This window comes from Heliangelus exortis, chromosome 11 (assembly GCF_036169615.1).
Source record: "Heliangelus exortis chromosome 11, bHelExo1.hap1, whole genome shotgun sequence".
In the NCBI taxonomy this organism is placed as follows: Eukaryota; Metazoa; Chordata; class Aves; order Apodiformes; family Trochilidae; genus Heliangelus; species Heliangelus exortis.
This window is the reverse complement of record NC_092432.1, coordinates 18,268,702-18,289,294: the sequence shown is the minus strand read 5'-3', so window position 1 is coordinate 18,289,294 and position 20,593 is coordinate 18,268,702. Positions and strand designations below refer to the sequence as shown.

Below are 20,593 nucleotides of genomic sequence, written 5' to 3'. Positions count from 1 at the left end.
GGCGGTGCGAGCGGTGGCGGCGGGGCTGGGCTGGGCTGGGCTGGGCTGGGCCGGGCCTGGCGGGAGGCGTGGGGCCGCGGTCCTGCGCTGAGGCGGGGGAGCTGGTGACGGCTTCTGGGCTGGAACCGGCCCGAGAAAGCACGGTGCTTACCGTGATTGTGTGGGCTGGTATTTGTTTCGCTGGTTTCTCTTGAGAGCTGGCGTGTGAACGCTTGCCCTTCATGCAGCTCTGGGCCTGTTCGGGGAAGAAGAACGCGTGATAAGTGTGCGGTGCGTGTGCGGGGGTGCAGTGAGTCTGAGCGGGAGGGAACGGAGCGAGGGGAGCAGCCGCTTCCCACCCCCCCACCTGCCCGCCCGGGGCCGGAATCTGCTGCAGGTTTCGTGGGCTTTTGAAAGCTTTGCTGAGGAACATCTGTTACCTGCTGTGTGGGTGTGTGAGTTCTTGTAATGGAGTGTTCATTGGGTTCGTGTCAGAATAATTATCCGATTAGGCTACTTGTTTATTTTCTAAATAAAAGCAAAATACCTGTTTACATCTTATTGGGGCTTCTCCCTTCGCATTAACAAGATGGGTTGTACCTTCTTGCTTGCTCTGGTCACACAGTTCTCAGAGTTTAGGAAATATGCTTAAGTATTTAATGATGTTTTTACTTAGGTGAAATGGTAGTTTCAGTACCATTTGTTATGTTTTACTAGGCTGTATTTCTACGAGGTGATGCAACCTCTTAGATACCATTTAATTCACTTTCTGTAGGGAACGCTTGAAGTTATTTTGCCAATATGAGCTGTTTTAGCTGCTTCTCAATCTTCCTAAGGCAGAAACGGTGAATTGAAGTGCATCTAAACCAGTTTCAGCCAAACAAATCCTCTTGTTCTGTTTCTTCACTCAGAAATTTTGTTAAAAATGTGTATATTGTGTATTTAAAATGTGCATATAAAAAGAATAAATTAGTGAGGATTTCTTTTATTTAATCTTGGTGAAACAACCTTTTGTACAAATCAAGTCCTGAGTTGTGCAAAGGTTCTAACACTATTCTTTCTTTTCAAACTGCACTTGAAGTATTTAAATAATACTTTGTTTAATGTGTTGCCTGTTAATGAAGACTAATATCCATGTATTTAAAGTAAAGCATGCACTGAAGTCCAAGAGAAAACACACTTTGGACTGATCATTGCATGTATGTTTTGTATATATAATGCTGCTATTAAACTTGGTAACCAGATTTTTATAAAAAGAACAATCTTAAATAAGAAATGAGCATATATTCTTGCTTATGCAATCTTCTGCAATAATTGTATTGACATCAAATACGTTAGGATTGAGTCTGAGGTTAATAAACAAACGTTTTAACTTTAGACTAAAACAGATTTTGTTTGTATATATCTAAACAGTGCATTCAAAAGTTCTAAATTTATTTAATTTACATATTACTTTGAAATCAGCAGTGCAACAAAGTCATAATCAGGGCTGTCAGTTTTACTGTGGGAAACTGTTGTATGAATACACATAAAACCCTCTGATTATTTTCTAGTAGTGATGAAGACAAGTGTTCTGTGTCCCAATTTCAGGAAAAAAGATGAAAGGGATGACAAATACAGCACTTGGACTCCATATGGGGGTTGCTTGACCTGCCTAAACCTTGCTGCATGGTCATGTAGCTGTACACCTAACTCACCCTCCCAGCCCCCAAACAAAAAATAACCAACAGAGCTGAAAGTGTCCTCAAGATGGATTCTCAGTCATCCTCCTGATTGCCTAACCTGTTCTTAAAACCTTAAACACAGATTGCACACATTCCTCAGACAGCCTTAGTCTAGTTCTTAACCTTTTTTTGAGTGTCTAGATTGAAGCTAAATTGCAGCAAGAGATTTCTTACTCAAAGTGAATATTAAGGACCAAAATCCTTTTCCTTTTGCAGCATCCTTTTTACATGAGCTAAAGACTCATATCATATTTTTATTCAGTCTTTTATCTTTTTGAATCGTGGATTATTTCCTTTTTTTAAAGAAGACTTGTGACTTTTTGCTGTTGCACCCCTATAGTACCTGTCCAATCTTTCCACTACTTTTCAAAGTTACCTTGGTGACACCACTTCTGGTTGTGCACCTTAGTGGGATGTATGCCTTCTTCAACCTTAGGAAACTCTTGATATCTTAAGCTTGTGATCCAGTCTACCTATGGGTTTCTTTTCTGCAAGTTAATTATGATGTTTCTTTTTTGTACAGCTATTTCTTTTATGTTTACAGAACCCCCTCTCCCCACAATTAATCACAGACTCTTCACTTTTGCTCTTTGTAGTACCTCTTAATTAGGTGCCACTTGCATAATCTCTGAGCCTTTACTCAAAGACATTACAAAATTGAAATGTATGAGGAATAAGGATATAAACTTCAAGTTTGATAGTAAGCTATTAATAGTGAGCCTCTGAGTGCAACCAGTTTTGCACTAGATTTATGCAGCTTCTGTCCAGATCAAACTTCTAATCTTCCTTAACATAATGTCAGTGGAACAGAATGTCAAAAGCCTTGCTGAAGATCTTAAATTTATCCATGTCTGTGGAAAGATAAATGGAGATTTCCTTGGTTTGACAAACTTGTGAACAAATCATGCTATGCATCACTGTTATTTTTCAGGTATCTATACATATTTTGAATTTATCAACGGATTTTAATTAACCTGGCTGGTTTCTAATTCACTGATTGTTTTCTTAAAAGAAAAAGACTATTTGTCCTTTTGTAGTCTCTTGAAATATCTACTTGCTTTCAAAGAGAAGATTGTTTTATGTCATTAAGTGCTGAAACTTGTGGTAAAGTTTGATTAGGAAATAGTAATAGACTTTCAAAAAGGAAATGTTTGGCCCAGAGATTAAGCAGCAACAAAGACAAGTCCAAAATTGTGCAAAATTGTGCTCCTGTAAATACTTTTCTCTCCTGTATATGAGACCCTGAAAGTTGTGAACATCCTTATATTTTTAATGTTTTCCTTGGGCTGTGTAATTTTGTTTTTTTTCTGCATAGATGATTATCCCAGTGTCAACAGTGCTGACCAGTCTTTCACTAACCTTGCACTGAAACTGTGGAGGACCAAACAGTAGCTATTTAATCTTTTACAGATTAATGCAGTCTGTTTGCTCTGCAATTTTAACATGATTTGGCTCTGTAAAAGTAGAGGCATACTCAGTATCTTTTGAACATACAAATAAAGGCAGGAACTACTTGTGTAAGGAAACCTCCTGGCTAGAGCATTCATTGAACAGGCTTTTTTCCTCTTCACAGGGCCACTCATTTGTCCATATCCCCTCCTAAAAAACCTCTAAAAAGAAAAGATGTTTGTTTAAGGCAAGGTGTGGTATTGGGGGCGCTAGAACTTCCAAATAAAGTACCTACAAGTAAACAGGATCCTGGCTCATTTGAGACCCGTTGCTCTTCCCTGTCTTTTGGTCAGCAAAGCTGTGTGCAGTTTTTTGCATAATATGCTGGTGTTTTAAAAAAAAAAAAGAGTGAGCAATGTGTGTGCTCACTCTTAGGCATTTGTTTGTTTGCTTCAGAAATCCAAGTTTCTAATACGGTATTTTGGATTCTACTTTAAATGCATCAAAGCCAACTATTACAGCAATGAATGGTGCAATGACCCTGTTCCTTTTTGGATCTAAGTCCTTAAAAAAGAATGAGACTTGGGGCTAGATTAATCGAAATCAACAGAAGAGTCCCTTTTGCTTTGAAAGGCACTGTGTCTTGCCCCTGTTCTCACCCTACTTTGCCTGGTTGCTACAATTTCAAACTTTGCTTTTAGCAATTAGTGATACCAGTCAGACTGCAATCAAACTTCTGACCAAGCTTACCCATAAAAATGAATAACTGGTATGTTTCCTGCACCAGTTCTCCTGCAGAAAAAGCAGAATGAATAAAGCCATTTTCAACCAATGGCTGACAATAGATCCATTGTAAGATTAAGAATTACTGGTAATTTATTATGCATCACTGCTATAAAAATAGTATTTTTTTTCACTCCAGATGTAGGTTTCTTTTTCATGTATTGATATACACTGATGAGCAGTCAGAAGAAAGTTATAAAAATGAGTTTCTGATCTCTAAGTAGCTTGTTTCAATTCTACAGAACAGCAAGAAGAGCATAACCTACTTGTAAGTAAAACACATTTTTTACTACTGAAAGTATATGTATATCCTAGGAAATGGCAATTGAATTTCTTAGTGTAAAATGAGATCATTAAATGCAGAATCCTTTTGTTTGTTTTAAGCCTAATTGCTCCAAAAATAGCTGCTGATTCATCCTTCAAACGCAAAACTGTATTTGGTCCCATTATTATACAAGCACTGAAAGAATATACAGGAATAGCTCATGATCCTTCTGTTAACAGATTGGTGGCATATTTGTTTCTGATAAGAAAACGACTATTAAAAATGCCATCAACAAAGTAGCTATTTCTAAATAATTATTTATACTACACCTTCTTAATTGTATGACAACTCCTTAAAATACCATAACTGCTTGAGACCTTAGTAGAAATGTGCATAATTGCTGAAGTACATGTTGTGAGAATGCTGTTTCTAACATTTTAAAGCCTTAGCAGGCTGTAAAATATGAAATTAAATGAGTGACTAGTGGGTCATTTCTGTATCACTGTTTTCCTGTAATGTAGGGTATTACGTTCTTCTGTCAGTCTTAAAAATCTATAGTTACCTTAATGGTTCAATCAAGTTGGTTGGTTGGTTCTTTTTTTACTTCAAATGCATCAGTCTTTTTTTTCCTACCAGCAGTTTTTCACAACACAAATCTTGCAGCATTTTTTGTCTTTCCTATTTTGCCAGTTTTCACTGTATGATCTTTATCTGGGCTGATTGGAGCAGTGACTATTTGTACCACCTGAATACCAATACCACCATTTTTGTGATGTTTTTTCTGTATTAAACTCAGAACATACTATGACAAGAAGCTTGATAGTTTATATTACTATTAAATGCAAATTGATTTAATATGAACATTTAAATACATACATGAGTATGTTCCATTTTACTTCTACACAACTACCTATGTTCATGTCTGGTTTAAATCACTGACTGCAAGTGATTTTGAGCTCCACCAGCAGCAGGGTGTGTGACAAGAGATTCATACTCCTGCATATAGGAGATTTGTAGGTGTATACTGTGCATCCTGTCCTAAGCACTAGGAGGTTTGCACTTCACAGCTCTGAGCAAAGCCTCTCCTTCTTGGCCCATGCTGTGGGTTCCAGAAACTGGTGATTGCATCTGGATAAAGCAGTGCTTTGCTTTCATCCTTGAGCAGGCAAACTGGAACAGCTTTGCACAGAGCTATTAAGCTGCTGAAGGTACCTCAGGATAGGGGTTTGGTTTGATTTTTGTCCTTTTGCCAAAAATGTGAAGTGCAATCTCCTGCTGGTTGGCATAGTTTGATCTTAGATAAGATTGGTTTCTTCTTTGTCTTTAGCTCTGCCAGGCCCTGGGGTGTGCATATAAATGGGTTTGTTTAGCACTAGTTAGTGGTCGAAGAGTTCATTATGAATTGATGACACAGTAGCCAGAAAGCTATTCTGAAACTTGCATTTAGATTGAATCGATTTAACCTTTTAGTTTTCTGTAGGGAGGAAGTATTAAAAGGAGAGCCTTTTGGTTTTGTCCAAGAACCCAATTAATATATTTTCAAGACAGTTGTCAAGCTCCACAAGATTCTAAAACAATGGCCAAAGTAACTCTAAAAATATGTATCAAAGGGCATAGGTAGAAGTTAAAAAATATTTAAAACTATTTAAAATTAATTGTGAATAATTCTGTGAATGGAAGCTCATTTTCTGTCACTTTAAATGATAAATACATTAGTAGCCAGTCAGTAATTAACAAACTGATTTCTGTCACGTGTAAGGATGAACTGGCCTACAAGTTACTAGATTTTTGTCAGCAGGTAGCCTATAGTGAAACAGGAATTAGGAAATCATAGTAAAGATCCTAGGAATTGTGCCTTTTTTTTAATTTACCCAAGCTCTACCATACCTGAGACAGTCACAGCATTTTATCTGGTCACTCTGCTCTGGGAGAAAATCAAGATTATCTATACTTACCCTGCATTGTTTTTTAATTTGTGAACTGTCTAGCTACTCTGCAGCTCCTTTATTTTTGTTTTTAAAATAATCTTTGTGTCTCTTTCAGTTGGTGAGCTTAGAGCAACTCTGTTTTCTCTGCCAAGAGATACCTTTCTGTCATATTTGGTGTGAGCATTCAAAACAGTTACTCAGTAAATAGGTGAATACCTAGTTAGTTGTTGTATTTTTTGTATTTTTACAGGTAGTAGCCTCCAATCAGCTTACACAAAACACTCCTCTGCCTCATTCCTTAGGTAAACCTTCCAGATTTCATTTGCTTCCTCTCATGTCTGCTATGATCCCTTGAGTGCCTGGTTAAGATTACAGCATATGTTCCCTGAATACATATAAAAAAGATAAAGTAGTTTTAAGACCTCACGAGGGATCATTTTTATAATTGCACAGATATAAATAAACCTCTCTGATAAAAATATTTAGACTAAAATACTGTACAGTCATATTTGCTTTTTTTATGTGTACATCAAGTTGGTCATTTTTTTAATTGCATATTTTATTGAATTCTCATCCTGCCGCCTTCTACCTGACAAATACTTACTGTATACTAAAACTTTTAGTATTCAAGTGCACATTCTATATATTTTACTCAACTTTTTCTCACCTTTCTTCAATTACTGTAGTCATCAGGGTCATTCTGTTCTTCCCATATATTGTCTTTTTTTTCTCCTTTTTTTTTTTCTCCTTTTCTCCAGTCATTAACGAAAAATATTAAAATTGCTTACACAACAAAGCCATTACTGACCATTATTGAATAAGATACAACCTTCTTTCCAATGTCTGTTGTTTCCTATTTAGTGTTTTACTTGTGTTTTTAATTTTTTCACAGCACTCCATTCTCCCCAGCCTCAGTAATTATTTGATATGTGGCCCAGCATCTTTGCTGAAGTCTGGCTGAATGCGACGTGCTGCATATTCTGGATTTAAAAAAATAAAAAAAAAAAAATACACAGTAAAAACTATGTAGAAAAAGGTGTCACATTAATGCTGGGTGACCTGTATTTTTGTCTTTATTGCAAACTGAAATGATTTAGTATTTTTCTTCTGGAACCACACATTGACCTGTGATCCTTTTCTCTGCCTTCCCTGCGAGTCTCACTTTTTCCTGTGCTCTCACATTATGGATAAAACCGAAAAATTTTTAATTTTCACATCATTTATGCGGTTTCACACCTTTTGCATTTTGTTTCTACACTTTTGCCGTACTTGGATATTCCTTTGCTTAGCAATGTCTCTAGAAACCAGGCATTTATTCAAGTAGAATCTTTCCTTAAAGCCTTTTTTCCTTATTTGAGAAATACTCCCCATGTTGTTATATCCAATTTTGCTTTAAGGAAATTCCTTCAGTAACTCATGAATAGTCTCGAAATGCATTTTTTCCTGATGCCCATCTCTTTTGTGATGATGCATGAAGGCCGTTTAGCTCCTTGAAAAAATGTAAGAACTCTTGTGTACCGATGACTGTGTCGGCAGCGCATTCGGAGGAAGATCTTTTAACTATTGGTAGATCAGACCGCACCTTTCTGCTCCAAACCCTTAGGTTTTTGTTTCTGTTCGTCACTGACTCCACAGAGCCCTTTTCTCTCCGGTGTTTTGAGCTGGAAATGCTTTGTGTGTGCTCTGAGGGGAGGTCAGCTCGGGTAGAAAGATCCCGTGGCCTTTGGCGAGCTGGGCTCTTAGGAAGTTGTCCCTGGCTCTGCTCAGGGAGGTTTCCCCGCGTTGTGCCGCCGGGTGCCGATGCGGGGCACGCACCGGGCTGGGGCAGCGCCCCGCGGAACCGGCGTAGTGGGGTAAGGAGAGCGGGCTCAGCTCCTGCTAAGTCAGTAAGTGCATTGCTGCGGTAAATGCAAATTAAATCCCTGTTTCTGAAGGGGGTGAATGCGATTTGTCTGCATTGCCTGCCAGCCGCACCTCGGGTTCGGCTCCGGGATCCGCTGCTGCTGCAGCTGTCGGAACACCGGGCTCGGTGAGGGGCCCAGAGAGGGTTGACAGCCGCGGGCTCAGCTCTGACAGCCCAGCTCCAGCGCAGCATTTCGCAGACACCGCCGTGCGACGGACCGGACATCTCCGGTACAGCTACAGAACCAACGGTTCCGTACAGGAGCTGGGGCGAGAAATGCAGCACTAGTGACAGCGAGGCGGGCCGGGACAGCGGTGGTTGCCTGCTGCCGTCCCGCCTAGGCTACCTTCCTCGACGTCTGCTCGGATCTTCCCTCTCCGTTCCGGACAACCGGGCGCCGAACCGGCACCGTTCCCCGGCCCGGGCGCTGCAGCCCCGCTGCGCGACACCGCTTCCGCCCGGTAGGGGGCGCGGCCCCGGCAGCGGGCGGGCGGGCGGGCGGGCGGGCGGGAGGAGGGGCGGGAGCCGCCGCGGCTGCGCTTTGCGGGCTGCTGTAAAGCAGCGCCGAGTGTCGCGCTGCGCTGGGAGGGAGCGGCGGCAGCGGCGGGGGCTGCGCAACAACAAAACGTCGCCCGCCTCGCGGCGTGTCACCGGGGCCCGGGCGGCTGCGGACCGGCCGAGGGGCAGCAAGTCACCGAGGAGGAGGCGGTGGCCTTTCGGGCTGCGCCAGGCAGAGACGCGAGGTCCCTCCGGTGCCCGCCGGGGCCGCTTCCTCCCCTCTGGCCCTGAGGTAGGGCGCCGGCGGCGCCCGCCTTTTCCCCCTCGGCCTTGCTGTCTCAGGTACGGGGGGCGGCGGGCGCCGCGGTCCTGCCCCGCGGGGCGTTATCTCCTGGCGGGTGGGGCCTGCCGGGGCTGGGAGGGGGGCGGCCGGCTCCCCTCCTCTCCCCAGCCCCGCCCCGCCCCGCCCTGCCCCGCACCGGTGGGGCAGCCGTTGTGGGCCCGGGGCGGGCCGGGCTGGGCTGCCCCTGGCGACGGAGCTGCCCGGGGGGAGCGGGGGCAGTTCGGCGGTCGGGAACTTCACGCCGTTTGTATTTATGTATGTATGTATGTATTTATTTATTTATTTTCAGTGCCTCGTTGACGCACAAAGCAGTATCATCACTGCGGGAATCCGCAGCACTCTTCTGGGTTTGTTCTCCTTCAAAATGTGTCACAAGTTCTCCCTTACGGAAACGAGTTTTATTTGTGTGCGTAATAGGGTTTGTCATAACGTCATTTGTTTTGCTGGCAAAGTTGGTATTCTGTTTCTCAACCCATATTAACAAAAAAAATCATTGTCAATTGTTTTTTGCCTGATAAACAAGGAAGCAACGTTCATTCAGAAATGTAGGCCAGGATCTTCAGAGGTAGCTGGGTTTGTAGCAGCTCTTGAAACGGACAAATGTTAAGGATCTATTTTTAAGTGTCTGTGTTTCAGTGGTTAGAGCTAAGCCTACATTCGTGGAATTTTTGTTTTGTTTAAGCAAGCTCTGCCATGGCTTGAAATGGTTTTGTGAAAACATAAGCAAGTCCTGATTGCTTTAATTGATTAAATGATAGCCTTAATTCTCAATACTCAAGTACTCTTCCAAAGCAAGGTATAATGCAGGAGGTAAGAACTTTATTTTAATAGAATTACTTCAGAATTGAAATATAAGAATTGATTACTTGGCGTGGAGGCCTATGTAGCATTTATCAGAGGGCAATATCTGTTATTATAAATTTGATAAAGGAAAAGTAGGTTTTCAGGTAGTGAAATAAGGCCTTACATCTTGTTGTAACCAGTAGAAAATTCCAAAGATAGTTTAATTGTGAACACCTAGTAGAAACATTTTTAAAGAAAATTAATATTAAAAGAATTGGAATATTTTGTCATTCTTAAAAACAGAAATTAAAGCTTCTTACAACTCACATACCTGGTATCAAAGTAGTTTTCCACCAGTTTAAATGCTTTTATTAATCTTTTTGTTGGGTTAAGGTACTACCTAAGGAAAAAACAACAAACATAAAAAAATAAAGACCAAGAAAGCTGTTAACAAAGATGGTCTTTTATTCAGTTGTGTCCTCTTGCTGATGTAGATAGGGAAAATGATGATCTTGATTAGTTTGATCAAGTGAACATCTGGTTGCCTGTCTCATCTTGTCATCCACAGTATAAAATGACCTATGGAGTTCAGAGGTGGGGAAGGCTGTGGGCACGTTTTGCTTTTCACTTTAGCTAGATAAGTGTAGAAGACACCAGGCTTCCAATTTTAAAACTCTTGAAGTCTTGCATATTTAAACATCTTTCATTTTTATTGATGGTTAAAGCTCTGGCAGCTATAGTTGTGGTTATATCTAATATTAGGAGGCCAGGGGTGAACAACAGCTCTTAGTATTCGGCCATATTTCATGTGTCCTTTCAAGATATGGGTGGGAATGTTCTGACCTTTCAGAAATGTGTCATTTATGAAGCAGTGGCTTTTGTGAAAGTGTGTTAAGAATGTATCTTAATATATTTTTGAGGGGTACTTTGTCTTCCAATTAATAACTTTGTAGACCTATGTAACCAGATCAGTTATAACAGTCTTGTCTTTCAGTGGAGATGGCCATACTGCAGTAACATCTAGCTGCCAGCACTTACTGCCTTTTTTCCCCAAGATGAAGAGTCTTCAGTCTCAGTTGTTAATATTTCCTCTAATGGTGACAACATTCTTTTGGGAAGATATAGGTAATAGTGCCCCCCTCCCCAGCTGATGAACTGTGGAGGCTTAGATGTCAGACAGTTGAATAAATGGGGAAAAAATTGCTGGGGGGACGGGGTGAAGGAGGTTTTAATTCACATGTAAACAATGGGGATAGTGCAGAGAGATGGATTTGCTGTAGGCAGATGTTGTGTACAGATTTTTCCCTGCTTTACTAATGTGCAACCTCCATTAGGTCAGTTTTATCATCAGATATTTAGTACTTTAGCTGTTTGCTTCTGAGTGTGATTGAGAAGAAACTTAGAAATATGAGAAGATACTTAGCACATACACACAGCACTTCTACAGCATAGGGGTAGGAGAATTGCTCCCAGTCATAATCTCTTTAAGTTTTATCAGTGTAAGTGACAGTGATCTGCTGCTTCCAAAGTCTACAGTGTTCTCAAAAGAAATGTGAAATGTATTCTTGGAAGTGTTAGACTAGTGACCTTCCTTCAGTGTTTTTCTTGGTGGGCTGATGTCATATCTAAGAGAGACCCCTAATGGAGCAGAGGGAAAGGAAGGAAAACATTTCTTTCCATAACCCAAAATTTTGCTAACAAGATTATTTTGCTGTTTTGTATAGCTTGTGCGATTTGGAAAGGTAATTACTGTGAATTGAAATGATGTCTTCCTTATTGAGTGAAATCTGAGAAGGCTGGTTCATGGCTTTACTAGCAAGACACTTGCTTCTCATAAAGCACAATCCTAATATTTGGATGCTATCAAGATGTTTGCTTTCACCCACTGCCACTTGGCTCTACTGGGTAAGGAGTGGAGAAGTTTGTTGTGCAGTCCTTCCCACCTGAACTGGTGGGTCTGCTCTGTTGAGTATCTGAAAAATCCTCTGCTTCTCATAGGTTTCTTGAACAGCATAGAACTGTCCTAATGGTTATTTCGTAGTTCTCACATGCAAGTTCTTGATAGCAGTTGTAGCTTTCTAAAGTAGTTGTCTAAAAGACAACATCTTTGTTCCTCAAAACTTTATCAAGAAGTGTTTGCAGAACCATGCAGCATTAATAAGTTACATTTACCTTGAAAGTCAAAACTGCCAAGGGGACAAATAAACAATTTAATACATTTTTGTTGGATTTTTAACTTGGAACGTCTCTAGCTGTCTCTGGAAACAATACTCTTAAAGTTGGTTGAAGCAAAATTCCTAGTTAAGATCTTAAGCTCCAATAAAAAAGTGTATTTTGTCATTCTTCTGTAAAGCTACAACTCCTTATTCCCAAGTTTGTTGCTGTTATGTTTGTCTTGGAGTTCACCGAAGCCAAAGCATTCCTGATTGCCAAACCATAATCCTGATGTTTTAAGTTCATGATTTACATAGTGTTAATAGGCTGAGTTTGAGCACAGGACAGAGCAAAGAAAGGTCTAGACTGAAGAATGTGCTTTTGAACACCATTTTGTGTCTCAGGTCCACCTGCTTGCATCCATTGTGCAGAGCCAAACATATTTCTTGCCCAAGTGGGCACGTGCATGCTAATGCTTCATGATGCTTGGTTGATTCTGGGGTTTCTAGGGGTGCCTTATGGTTGTGGGCTGATCCAGGGTGTAATGTGGAAGAACTAAGTTGTTGCTTGTAGGACTCTATGCAGAGTTGCTCTTAGCCTGCTGGCTCATCTAGCTGAGGCACTTACAGCTGCACATGCTCTTTGCAATTCATCTGTTCCATCTGGCAGGACATAGCTTCAGTCCTGGAGAAGAGCTCATCTGTTTGTAGCTGTCCTGCCTTGGATTAAATTAGAAGTGAGAGACAAGAAACTTTGAACAGTGTCTCCATAAGAATACCATGATGGTTAGTCTCAGAGGTGAATGATAATGTGGCTTAACAGAAGCATTCTATAACTATTCTTTAGGTGACCTGGCATTTCTGTTGCAGGATAATCACTTTACTAATGTGAGTTGACTTATGCATGAGGAAACCAACCTTGAAGGTCTCAAAAGAATCTTTTTCAAAGATAAAATTAAGGTGGCTTTGCTGGTCCAGAGGATGGATAATGTTGGTTATAATACTTTACAATGCAGTTACTGTGACCTGACTTATCTTTGAGATGGCTTTGCAAAGGTTAGTAAGAGTAGTACTGTTCTTGAAATGACATAGTTTAATAGCACTTTCCAAATCAGTGATGGTTCCTGGAATTAACTGCAAGGAGTAAGCCTGTCTGCATTGCTGTGGCTCATCTAACCGTAGCACTCCTCTGCAAAGCACAGAAAAAAAAATCTTGTCTGGGCTGGATGTAATGGAGTGTCTTTGGGAGAACATAGGCAAGAGGCTGTCTCTAGAACCTTACCACGCAGTTAGTAACTAGTACTAGGCACATTACTGTACCCTTTCTGTAGGACAAAAGATAAGTATTATTCTCAGGTAGTTTTGTTATTCAAAAATGGGAGTATCTGTCATCACTGTGGCTGCATTAAAGCAAACAAAGGAAATTGAGAGTGGTTTATTTGTATATTTCACGTTGTCCTGTGGATAAAGATGTGCTTGGTGCTCTAGGATACAGACATAATAAGAGTTTTGGATTACCTTCTCATTGTTGCTGTTTTATAAAGATGCATAGATCTTTAACTATCAACTGTTTTATTTTCTGGCAAACTTTAGAAGACCAGTATATAATATGCTAAAATTTAGTAGTTACAACAAGCTTTAAAAGAGCACAGTTTGTCTCATGAAGTGGTGAAAATGAAGAACAACTGAAAGTGAAGAACAGTGCAACAAGGTTTAAAAATCTGATTGCAGATTTTTGCTGATAGTGGAACTGAATATTAGATAATAGTTTTCTTACTCCTTACTCTGCATGGTACAGGTTGTCCCTACTTGATAGGAATGAAATGAATGGGGCATGACAGCCTCTTCTAGACTAACAAGTGTGTGTGTGTTGGGGGTTCATTGCTGCTCAGCAAGTTCTTAATTTTTGTTGGAGGAGGGCATCGTAGCACTTCATGGCATTGTGTTTGGGGTGCACCTTCTCAAATGACTTCAAGTCTTCTGTTAACCTCCTCTGCATCAGGGTCATAGAAAAAGTCTTGTTTGGCTCTCTGCCCTTGAGAAAGGGAAATAATAGTACTTAAATTATCTCACTGCTGCTGAAGCTCTTATGTGAATTTCACAAGCTTTTTCATTATCCTGTTTCTTGGTTTCTTAATTCATCTGATGGAAGAGCCTTGCCAAAAGAGTAAAGTTGTTTTAATTGGAGGAAAGAAATTACCATTGGTGTTCCAAAATACAGCTTGTGCAATACTTCCATTCACTGGTGCATTCTTTGAGCTCTTGATAGCCATATTGGCCAGGTCAAAAAAAGTCCAGTGGTAGAACCAAGTATACCCAATGCAAGATTTCTTTGTGAATAGCAGATCTCAACAGTGAGGATTTCCTCATGAAGAAAAGAGTACAAATAGTAGCTTGTCAGAGTAAAAGTACTGTTAAAAGTTACATCTGATAAAAGTCAGATATTAGGCAAGGGATTTGGTTTTAAGAATTAATTGTGAGTTCAATGAACATATGCAAAGAAAGTAAAAGGGCAGAATAAAGGAACTACAAATGCAACTGAAACTTCCTTTCTGAGACAATCTTCAGTATTCTCCTGCCCGGTACCATTCCAGAAGTGGTCACTTGGGGTGATTATGTAACAGGTCTAAGCTAGCATGGAATTCCTATGGAAGTGGAATTGCTGGGTTCTTTCTGAGCTTATGTTCCACAAGCCCTTGGTAGTCCTGAGACCTGTCAGTGCTGGGAGAATGTCTGTCTGCACTGGCCTTTAAGCTCAACCCCACTGGATACCCGAGCTGCCTGTAAGTGTGTTCAGGGTCTGAGAAGTGGATTGTGCACCAGACAAAGGGGAAAGAAATCACCCTGACTGTAATGAGAGAGGAGCAGGAAACTGAAGGTGGGGAAAATGAGGACATAGACTAACTGCTTTGTGAGTGAAGCTTTTTGTTGGCTGCTTTTTGTGCTGTTGGCTAGAAGTTGAGTTAGTTGCTGAATAAACTGTTTGGCTAGCTGGCTTATGTGTGTGTATTGCAGTAACAGGATAGAGACCAGTAATGTGGGGTTCTGTAAGAAGCCTTGCTTGAGATAGGCATTTTCTGCAAAGTGGTCGTCTGCTCCTGTGTCAAAAAGTGCTGTGTACATACTGCAGCCAAGCTTGAGAGAATGGATCAAGGTGCTTTTTGACAACTTAAAAAGGAAATATTTTCTTGATGGTGAAGGGAGTTGACTGTATTTTAAGATCTAATTCCAAATACATTTTCAGATATTATTACATATTTGTGTGCATATGTAACGAGTTGGATTGGTGTCTAATCTGGCTGGGAAATTTATTTTTCAGATAGATGAGCTCTACATTCTGGTTCAGTGCATAAACATTTCTAGAAGAGCATAAGAAATGTTCCTTTCAAGAAGTGGTGAGGGAGGGAGTAAAGAGGGAAAACTTAACTGTTTAAGTAGCACAAGTATTAAATTTATACTATAGCCTTATTCATCTGAGGCACAAAAAAGCTATATTAGTTACAGTAAAGAATGCTTAAGTGTTTATCACTGTAGGAACCAAAGTCTTTTGTCACTTCCTTCTGGGAATTTGAATTAAAGGCAGAAATGCCAGATGAATAAAGTTGAAGGTGAAACTGCTACTGAGGTTCCTGTTACCTGTGTCTTTCAGTAGTCTTCCAGTTCAAAAATTTTTCTTTGTAATACCCTTTGTGGCTAATGTTGCATTGTTGTACATTGACAGCCTAATATTTTGACAGAGAGGGGAACCTGCCTGGTACCAACTATTAAGGAAACATGTAATATGATATCCCCAGTTTCTGTGGTAGGATAGAGTCAAAGGTACATGGGCTGAAAATAGCTTTGTAGACGACACTATTAATGTGTAGTGTTTTTTTAAAGAAACTATAGGTAATCAATGGATTTCTGTTACTTTACCCCAAAGTATTAAGGTTCAAACGCCTGTCCTGTTCTTTTTATGTCAGGAAAGAACCATGAATTCTATGCAACTGATTTTTGTAGCTCAGTTGTACCATGGAATGTGTTAAAGGTATTTGCTATCCATATATACTGCTATAGTGGAAGATGTAGGCCTTATTTAAATGTGCAGTTTAGTTGATGTTTATTTGAACTATTTACCCGAAACTTGTACAACTTCTATAAGCAGTAGTCTGTAAAACTGTCATGCTTAAGCATCAGGAAAACACATAACCATCTATACATTTTCCAGGCATCATACATTAATATTTGTGAATAATTGAAAGTTACAATGTTTTCACATACTGTGAGAACTTCTGTTCAGTACAAGTTATGAGTCAACTTTTGGTTGGTTACTATTCAAGGACCACTTCTGAGCTCTAGGCTGATGCCTCCCAATGGGAAGGAAATCAAGAAAAGGAACTAGGAGACCTGTATGGTTGAACAGGGAACTGCTAGGGAAACTCAAATGGAAGAAGAGAACCTATAGATTTTGGAAGGAAGGGCTGGCCACTTGGGAGGAATATAAGACTGTTGTCTGAGAATGCAGAGGCAACTAGGAAAGCTGAAGCCTCCTTGGAATTAAACCTTGTGAGAGAAGTTAAGGACAACAGGAAGTCTTCTTCAAATATGTAGCAGAGAAAACCAGCACTAGAGGCAATGTAGGCACTGCTGAATGGGGTGGGTGCCCTCATCACAGAGGATACAAAGAAGACAGAATTGCTAAACACCTTTGTCTCTGTGTACATTGCTGGAGGATGTTCCCAGGAGTCCCAGGCCCCTAAGGCTGCTGAGGAAGTCAGGGTAAAGGACAAGTTTGTCTTGCTTCATGAGGCCTGGGCTAAGGATCAGTTAATGAGGCTGGACATCCATAAATCCATGGGTCCTGATGGGATGCACCCACTGGTGCTGAGGGAACTGGCAGATGTCATTGCTAGGCTGCTCTCCATCATCTTTGGTAAGTTGTTGGGAACAGGAGAGGTGCCTGAGGACTGGAGGAAAGCAAATGTGACTCCAGTCTTCAAAGAAGGCAAGAAAAAGAACCTAGGTAACTACAGATTGGTCAGCCTCACCTCCATCCCTGGTAAGGTAATGGAACAAATAATTCTTGATGCTGTCTCTAGGGACATCAAGAACAAGAGGCTTATCAGGTCAACATGGCTTTACTAAGGGGAAGTCACATCTGACCAACCTGATAGCCTTCTGTGAGGATATAATTAGGTGGATGGATGATGGCAGAGGAGTAGACATAGTTTATCTTGGTTTCAGATAAAGTCATTTGGCACTGTCTCCCACAGCATCCTTGGAGCTAAACTGAAGAAGTGTGTCCTGGATGATCGGGTAGTGAGGTGGATTGGGAGCTGGTTGAAGGATGGAAGCCAGAGAGTTGTAGTCAGTGGGATGGAGTCTAGTTGGAAGTCTGTTTCTAGTAGAGTCCCTCAAGGGTCAGTACAGGGACCTGTAGAGTTCAGTGTACTATTATTAGTACTATTGATGACCTGGATGAGGGAGCAGAGTATACTAGCAGCAAGTCTGTTGATGACACAAAACTGGGTGGAGTGGCTGACACCCCAGAAGGTTGTGCTGCCATTCAGAGAGACCTAGACAGGCTGCAGAGTTGGGAAGGGAGAAATTTAATGTATTACAAGGCCAAATGTAAAGTCTTATATCTGGGAAAGGACAACCCCAGGTACCAGTATAGGCTGGGGACTGAGCTGTTGGAGAGCAGCATAGGTGAGAGGGACCTGGGGGTGCTGGTGGATGGAAGGATGACCATGAGCCAGCAATGGGCCCTTGTGGCCAAGAAGGCCAGTGGCATCCTGGGGTGCATTAGAAGGGGTGTGGCTCAAGAGAGGCTCTCCTCCCTCTGTGCTCTGCCCTGTTGAGGCCACATCTGGAGTATTGTATCCAGTTCTGGGCCCTTAGTTCCAGAAGGACCAGGAACTGCTTGAAAAAGTCCAGTGCTGAGCGACCAAGATGATCAAAGGAATTGAAGATTTCCCTTATGAGGAAAGGCTGAGGGAGCTGGGTCTGTTCACCTTGGAGAAGAGGAGAATGAGGGGTGAGCTAGTCAATCTTTATAAATATGTAAGGGGCAAGTGCCAGGAGGATGGAGTAAAACTTTTTTCTCAGGGGTGACTAACAATAGGACAAGGGGCAACGGTTATAAACTGGAGCATAGGCAGTTCTGTATAAAAGGAAGAATATTTTCACTGTGAAGGTGACAGAGCACTGGCACAGGCTGCCCAGGGAGGTTGTGGAGTGTCCTTCCCAGGAGACATTCAAAGCCCACCTGGATGTGTTACTGTGTGACCTGCTGTAGGTGACCCTGCTTTGGCAGAGGGGGTTGGACTAGATGATCTTCTGAGGTCTCTTCCAACCCCTAACTTTCTATGATTCTGTGATTCTAAGAGTTTTGTCTTAAAGATTATGTTGTCAAGCAGTATTCTTAATATTATGAAGCAGTTGTATTGCAGCTACTGCTGTTTTGCTTTTCCTACTGGAGTGTTAGTCTTAGCAATAAAAGGTGTTAATCTTATTTTGGTTTTTCTTTTGAAGAGTATGATGCCTCTTTTTCTTGATGCTTATCTGGTTTTTTTTTTCCAGGCCATTCTTAAACCTTTCCATGTCTGAATGGACTCCTGAATGTAATATTGTTTATACTCTAAAAGCGGATATGAAGACTGAAGTTCCTTCTGATGCACCAAAGAGACAGGAGAGCCTGAAGGGGATCCTCTTGAACCCTGAGCCTATTGGGGCAGCCAAAAGCTTCACTGCAGAAGTTGAGATGATTGCCAGTAAAGTTGGGAATGAGTTCTCTCACTTGTGTGGCGACTCTCAAAAGCAGAATGATGTGAATGGCAACCGTACAGACCAAGACAAAAGCATCGTGGTGCGAAAAAAACGCAAGAGCCAGCAGGCTGGTCCTTCCTACACTCAGAATTGTCCTGATAAAGAAAACCAAGATATCTTAGGATTAAGACAGCATCTAGAAACACAGAGTGAAGACAATGATTCTTCTTTTAGTGACTGTATCTCTTCGCCTTCATCTAGCCTACATTTTGGAGACTCTGACACAGTAACATCTGATGAAGAAAAAGATGCTTCTGTAAGACACCCTCAGGCAGTGTTGAACAGTACAAGTAGAACTCACAGTGCAAGGTCACAAAAGTGGCCTCGGACTGAGGCAGAGTCTGTACCTGGACTGTTAATGAAAAGGCCCTGTTATCACAACAGTTCTTTAAGAAGGCTCCCATATAGGAAGAGATTTGTGAAAACGGGTTCGTCACAGCGAACACAGAACCAAAAGGAACGAATATTAATGCAGAGGAAAAAGCGGGAAGTGTTGGCTCGGAGAAAATACGCCTTGCTACCCAGCTCGAGCAGTTCCAGTGAGAATGATCTCAGTAGTGAATCCTCTTCCAGTTCATCTACAGAAGGGGAGGAAGACTTATTTGTGTCACCTAGTGAAAACCACCAGAACAATACAGCTGTTCCTTCAGGTAAAACTAAATTCCTGAGGTTCTTGTTATTAATGAGCTTCCATCAGGTATGATATGTGTTTTGGGGTTTTTTTGGTTAAGTGCTTTGGAGCAGTTGTTTCTGTATTTTTATGGAAGTTACAATCACCTCAGCCCTGGGGAGGCCACAGCTTGAGTCCTGTGTCCAGTTCTGGGCCCCTCAGCTCAGGAAGGAGATTGAGGTGCTGGAGCAGGTCCAAAGGAGGCAACTGGGCTGGGGAAGGGATCCAGCACAGATCCTATGAGGAGAGGCTGAGGGAGCTGGGGGTGTTGAGGCTGGAGAAGAGGAGGCTCAGGGGAGACCTCATCACTCTCTACAACTCCCTGAAAGGAGGTTGGAGCCAGGGGGAGGTTGGGCTCTTTTCCCAGGCAACTCTCAGCAAGACAAGAGGGCACAAGAGGTCTCAAGTTGTGCCAGGGGAGGTTTAGGTTGGACATTAGAAAGAATTTCTTTAGGGAGAGGGTGATCAGCCATTGGAATGGGCTGCCCAGGGAAGGGGTGGATTCTCCATCCCTGGAGATATTTCAAAAGAGCCTGGATGTGGCACTCAGTGCCATGGGCTGGGAACTGCAGCGGGAGTGGATCAAGGGTTGGACTTGATGATCTCTGAGGTCCCTTCCAACCCAGCCCGTTCTATGATTCTATGATAAATAGACTTAATGCAAGTAATGTGAACATTATACCAAAAATTCTTGAAGGGAAAAGTACATTCAGAGCTTCCAGTAAAACTGCAACAAATCTAGAATCTTTAACATTAATTTGTGAAGTTGTGAAAAGCAGAATATTGCATATATACCAAATTGTTTACCTATATAAATTCAATGCAGTAATCTTGCAGTTAGTTTAGATAGATGTTTCTCTAGTATGTCTTGACACAGTATTTGAGGGCATGCTTGAATGCCCTGAGTAGGGTTTTTTGTGGTGGGTACTTTGGTTTTTTTTCTTGGTGAGGGGGTGAAGGAGTTGGTTTGGTTTTGGTTTTTTCCATCTACCAATTATCTTGGACTTTGCCATATGAAAGGCAGCCCCAAAACCAGGACCAATAATGTTCACAGTGTTGTAGCTGTGCCTTCTGTTCATCATCACAGCTTTTTGGAGAGCATGGAGAAATAGATGTGTATGACACAGAACAGAGTTAATCTGTGCAACCATGGTTTTTAGCATAGTGACAAATATGTTTTAGAAAGTGAAACCTTATTTCAAGACTGTGCACTTAATTCCTCCAAGAAAAAATTATTAAGAATAGGACACATTTTTTTAAAAGTGTGTATGTTCATGCTGGGGCAGGATTTATGCTTGAGCAGAACTGAGGTACCAAAACCTAGATTATTGGTTTTTATCCATTGCAGCAGGAAGTAATTTGTGTGTT

At 41.4% G+C, this 20,593-nt stretch overlaps 1 protein-coding gene and 1 long non-coding RNA gene across 10 annotated transcripts in view; both read left to right on the top strand.

The window, feature by feature from the left end:
• Positions 1 to 28: 28 nt before the first annotated feature.
• On the top strand, positions 29 to 6,985 carry LOC139801153 (uncharacterized). Its single transcript, XR_011728078.1, has 5 exons — positions 29 to 168; positions 755 to 834; positions 4,015 to 4,143; positions 6,319 to 6,370; positions 6,961 to 6,985. It is a non-coding gene; the product is annotated as an uncharacterized lncRNA (long non-coding RNA).
• A 1,503-nt stretch (positions 6,986 to 8,488) lies between these two features.
• RNF111 (ring finger protein 111) overlaps positions 8,489 to 20,593 on the top strand; it is a 40,612-nt gene continuing 28,507 nt past the window's right edge. For 4 of the 9 annotated variants that reach the window (XM_071755045.1, XM_071755043.1, XM_071755049.1 and 1 more), the window contains exons 1-3: positions 8,490 to 8,811; positions 9,102 to 9,218; positions 18,310 to 19,205. In XM_071755045.1, the coding sequence (XP_071611146.1) occupies positions 18,329 to 19,205 (877 nt within the window). In that variant the 5' untranslated portion in view covers positions 8,490 to 8,811; positions 9,102 to 9,218; positions 18,310 to 18,328. Of the gene's footprint in view, positions 8,812 to 8,847; positions 9,068 to 9,101; positions 9,219 to 13,672; positions 14,627 to 18,309; positions 19,206 to 20,593 lie in introns of those variants that run through there. The other 5 variants (XM_071755046.1, XM_071755044.1, XM_071755047.1 and 2 more) reach the window with 5 other exon arrangements.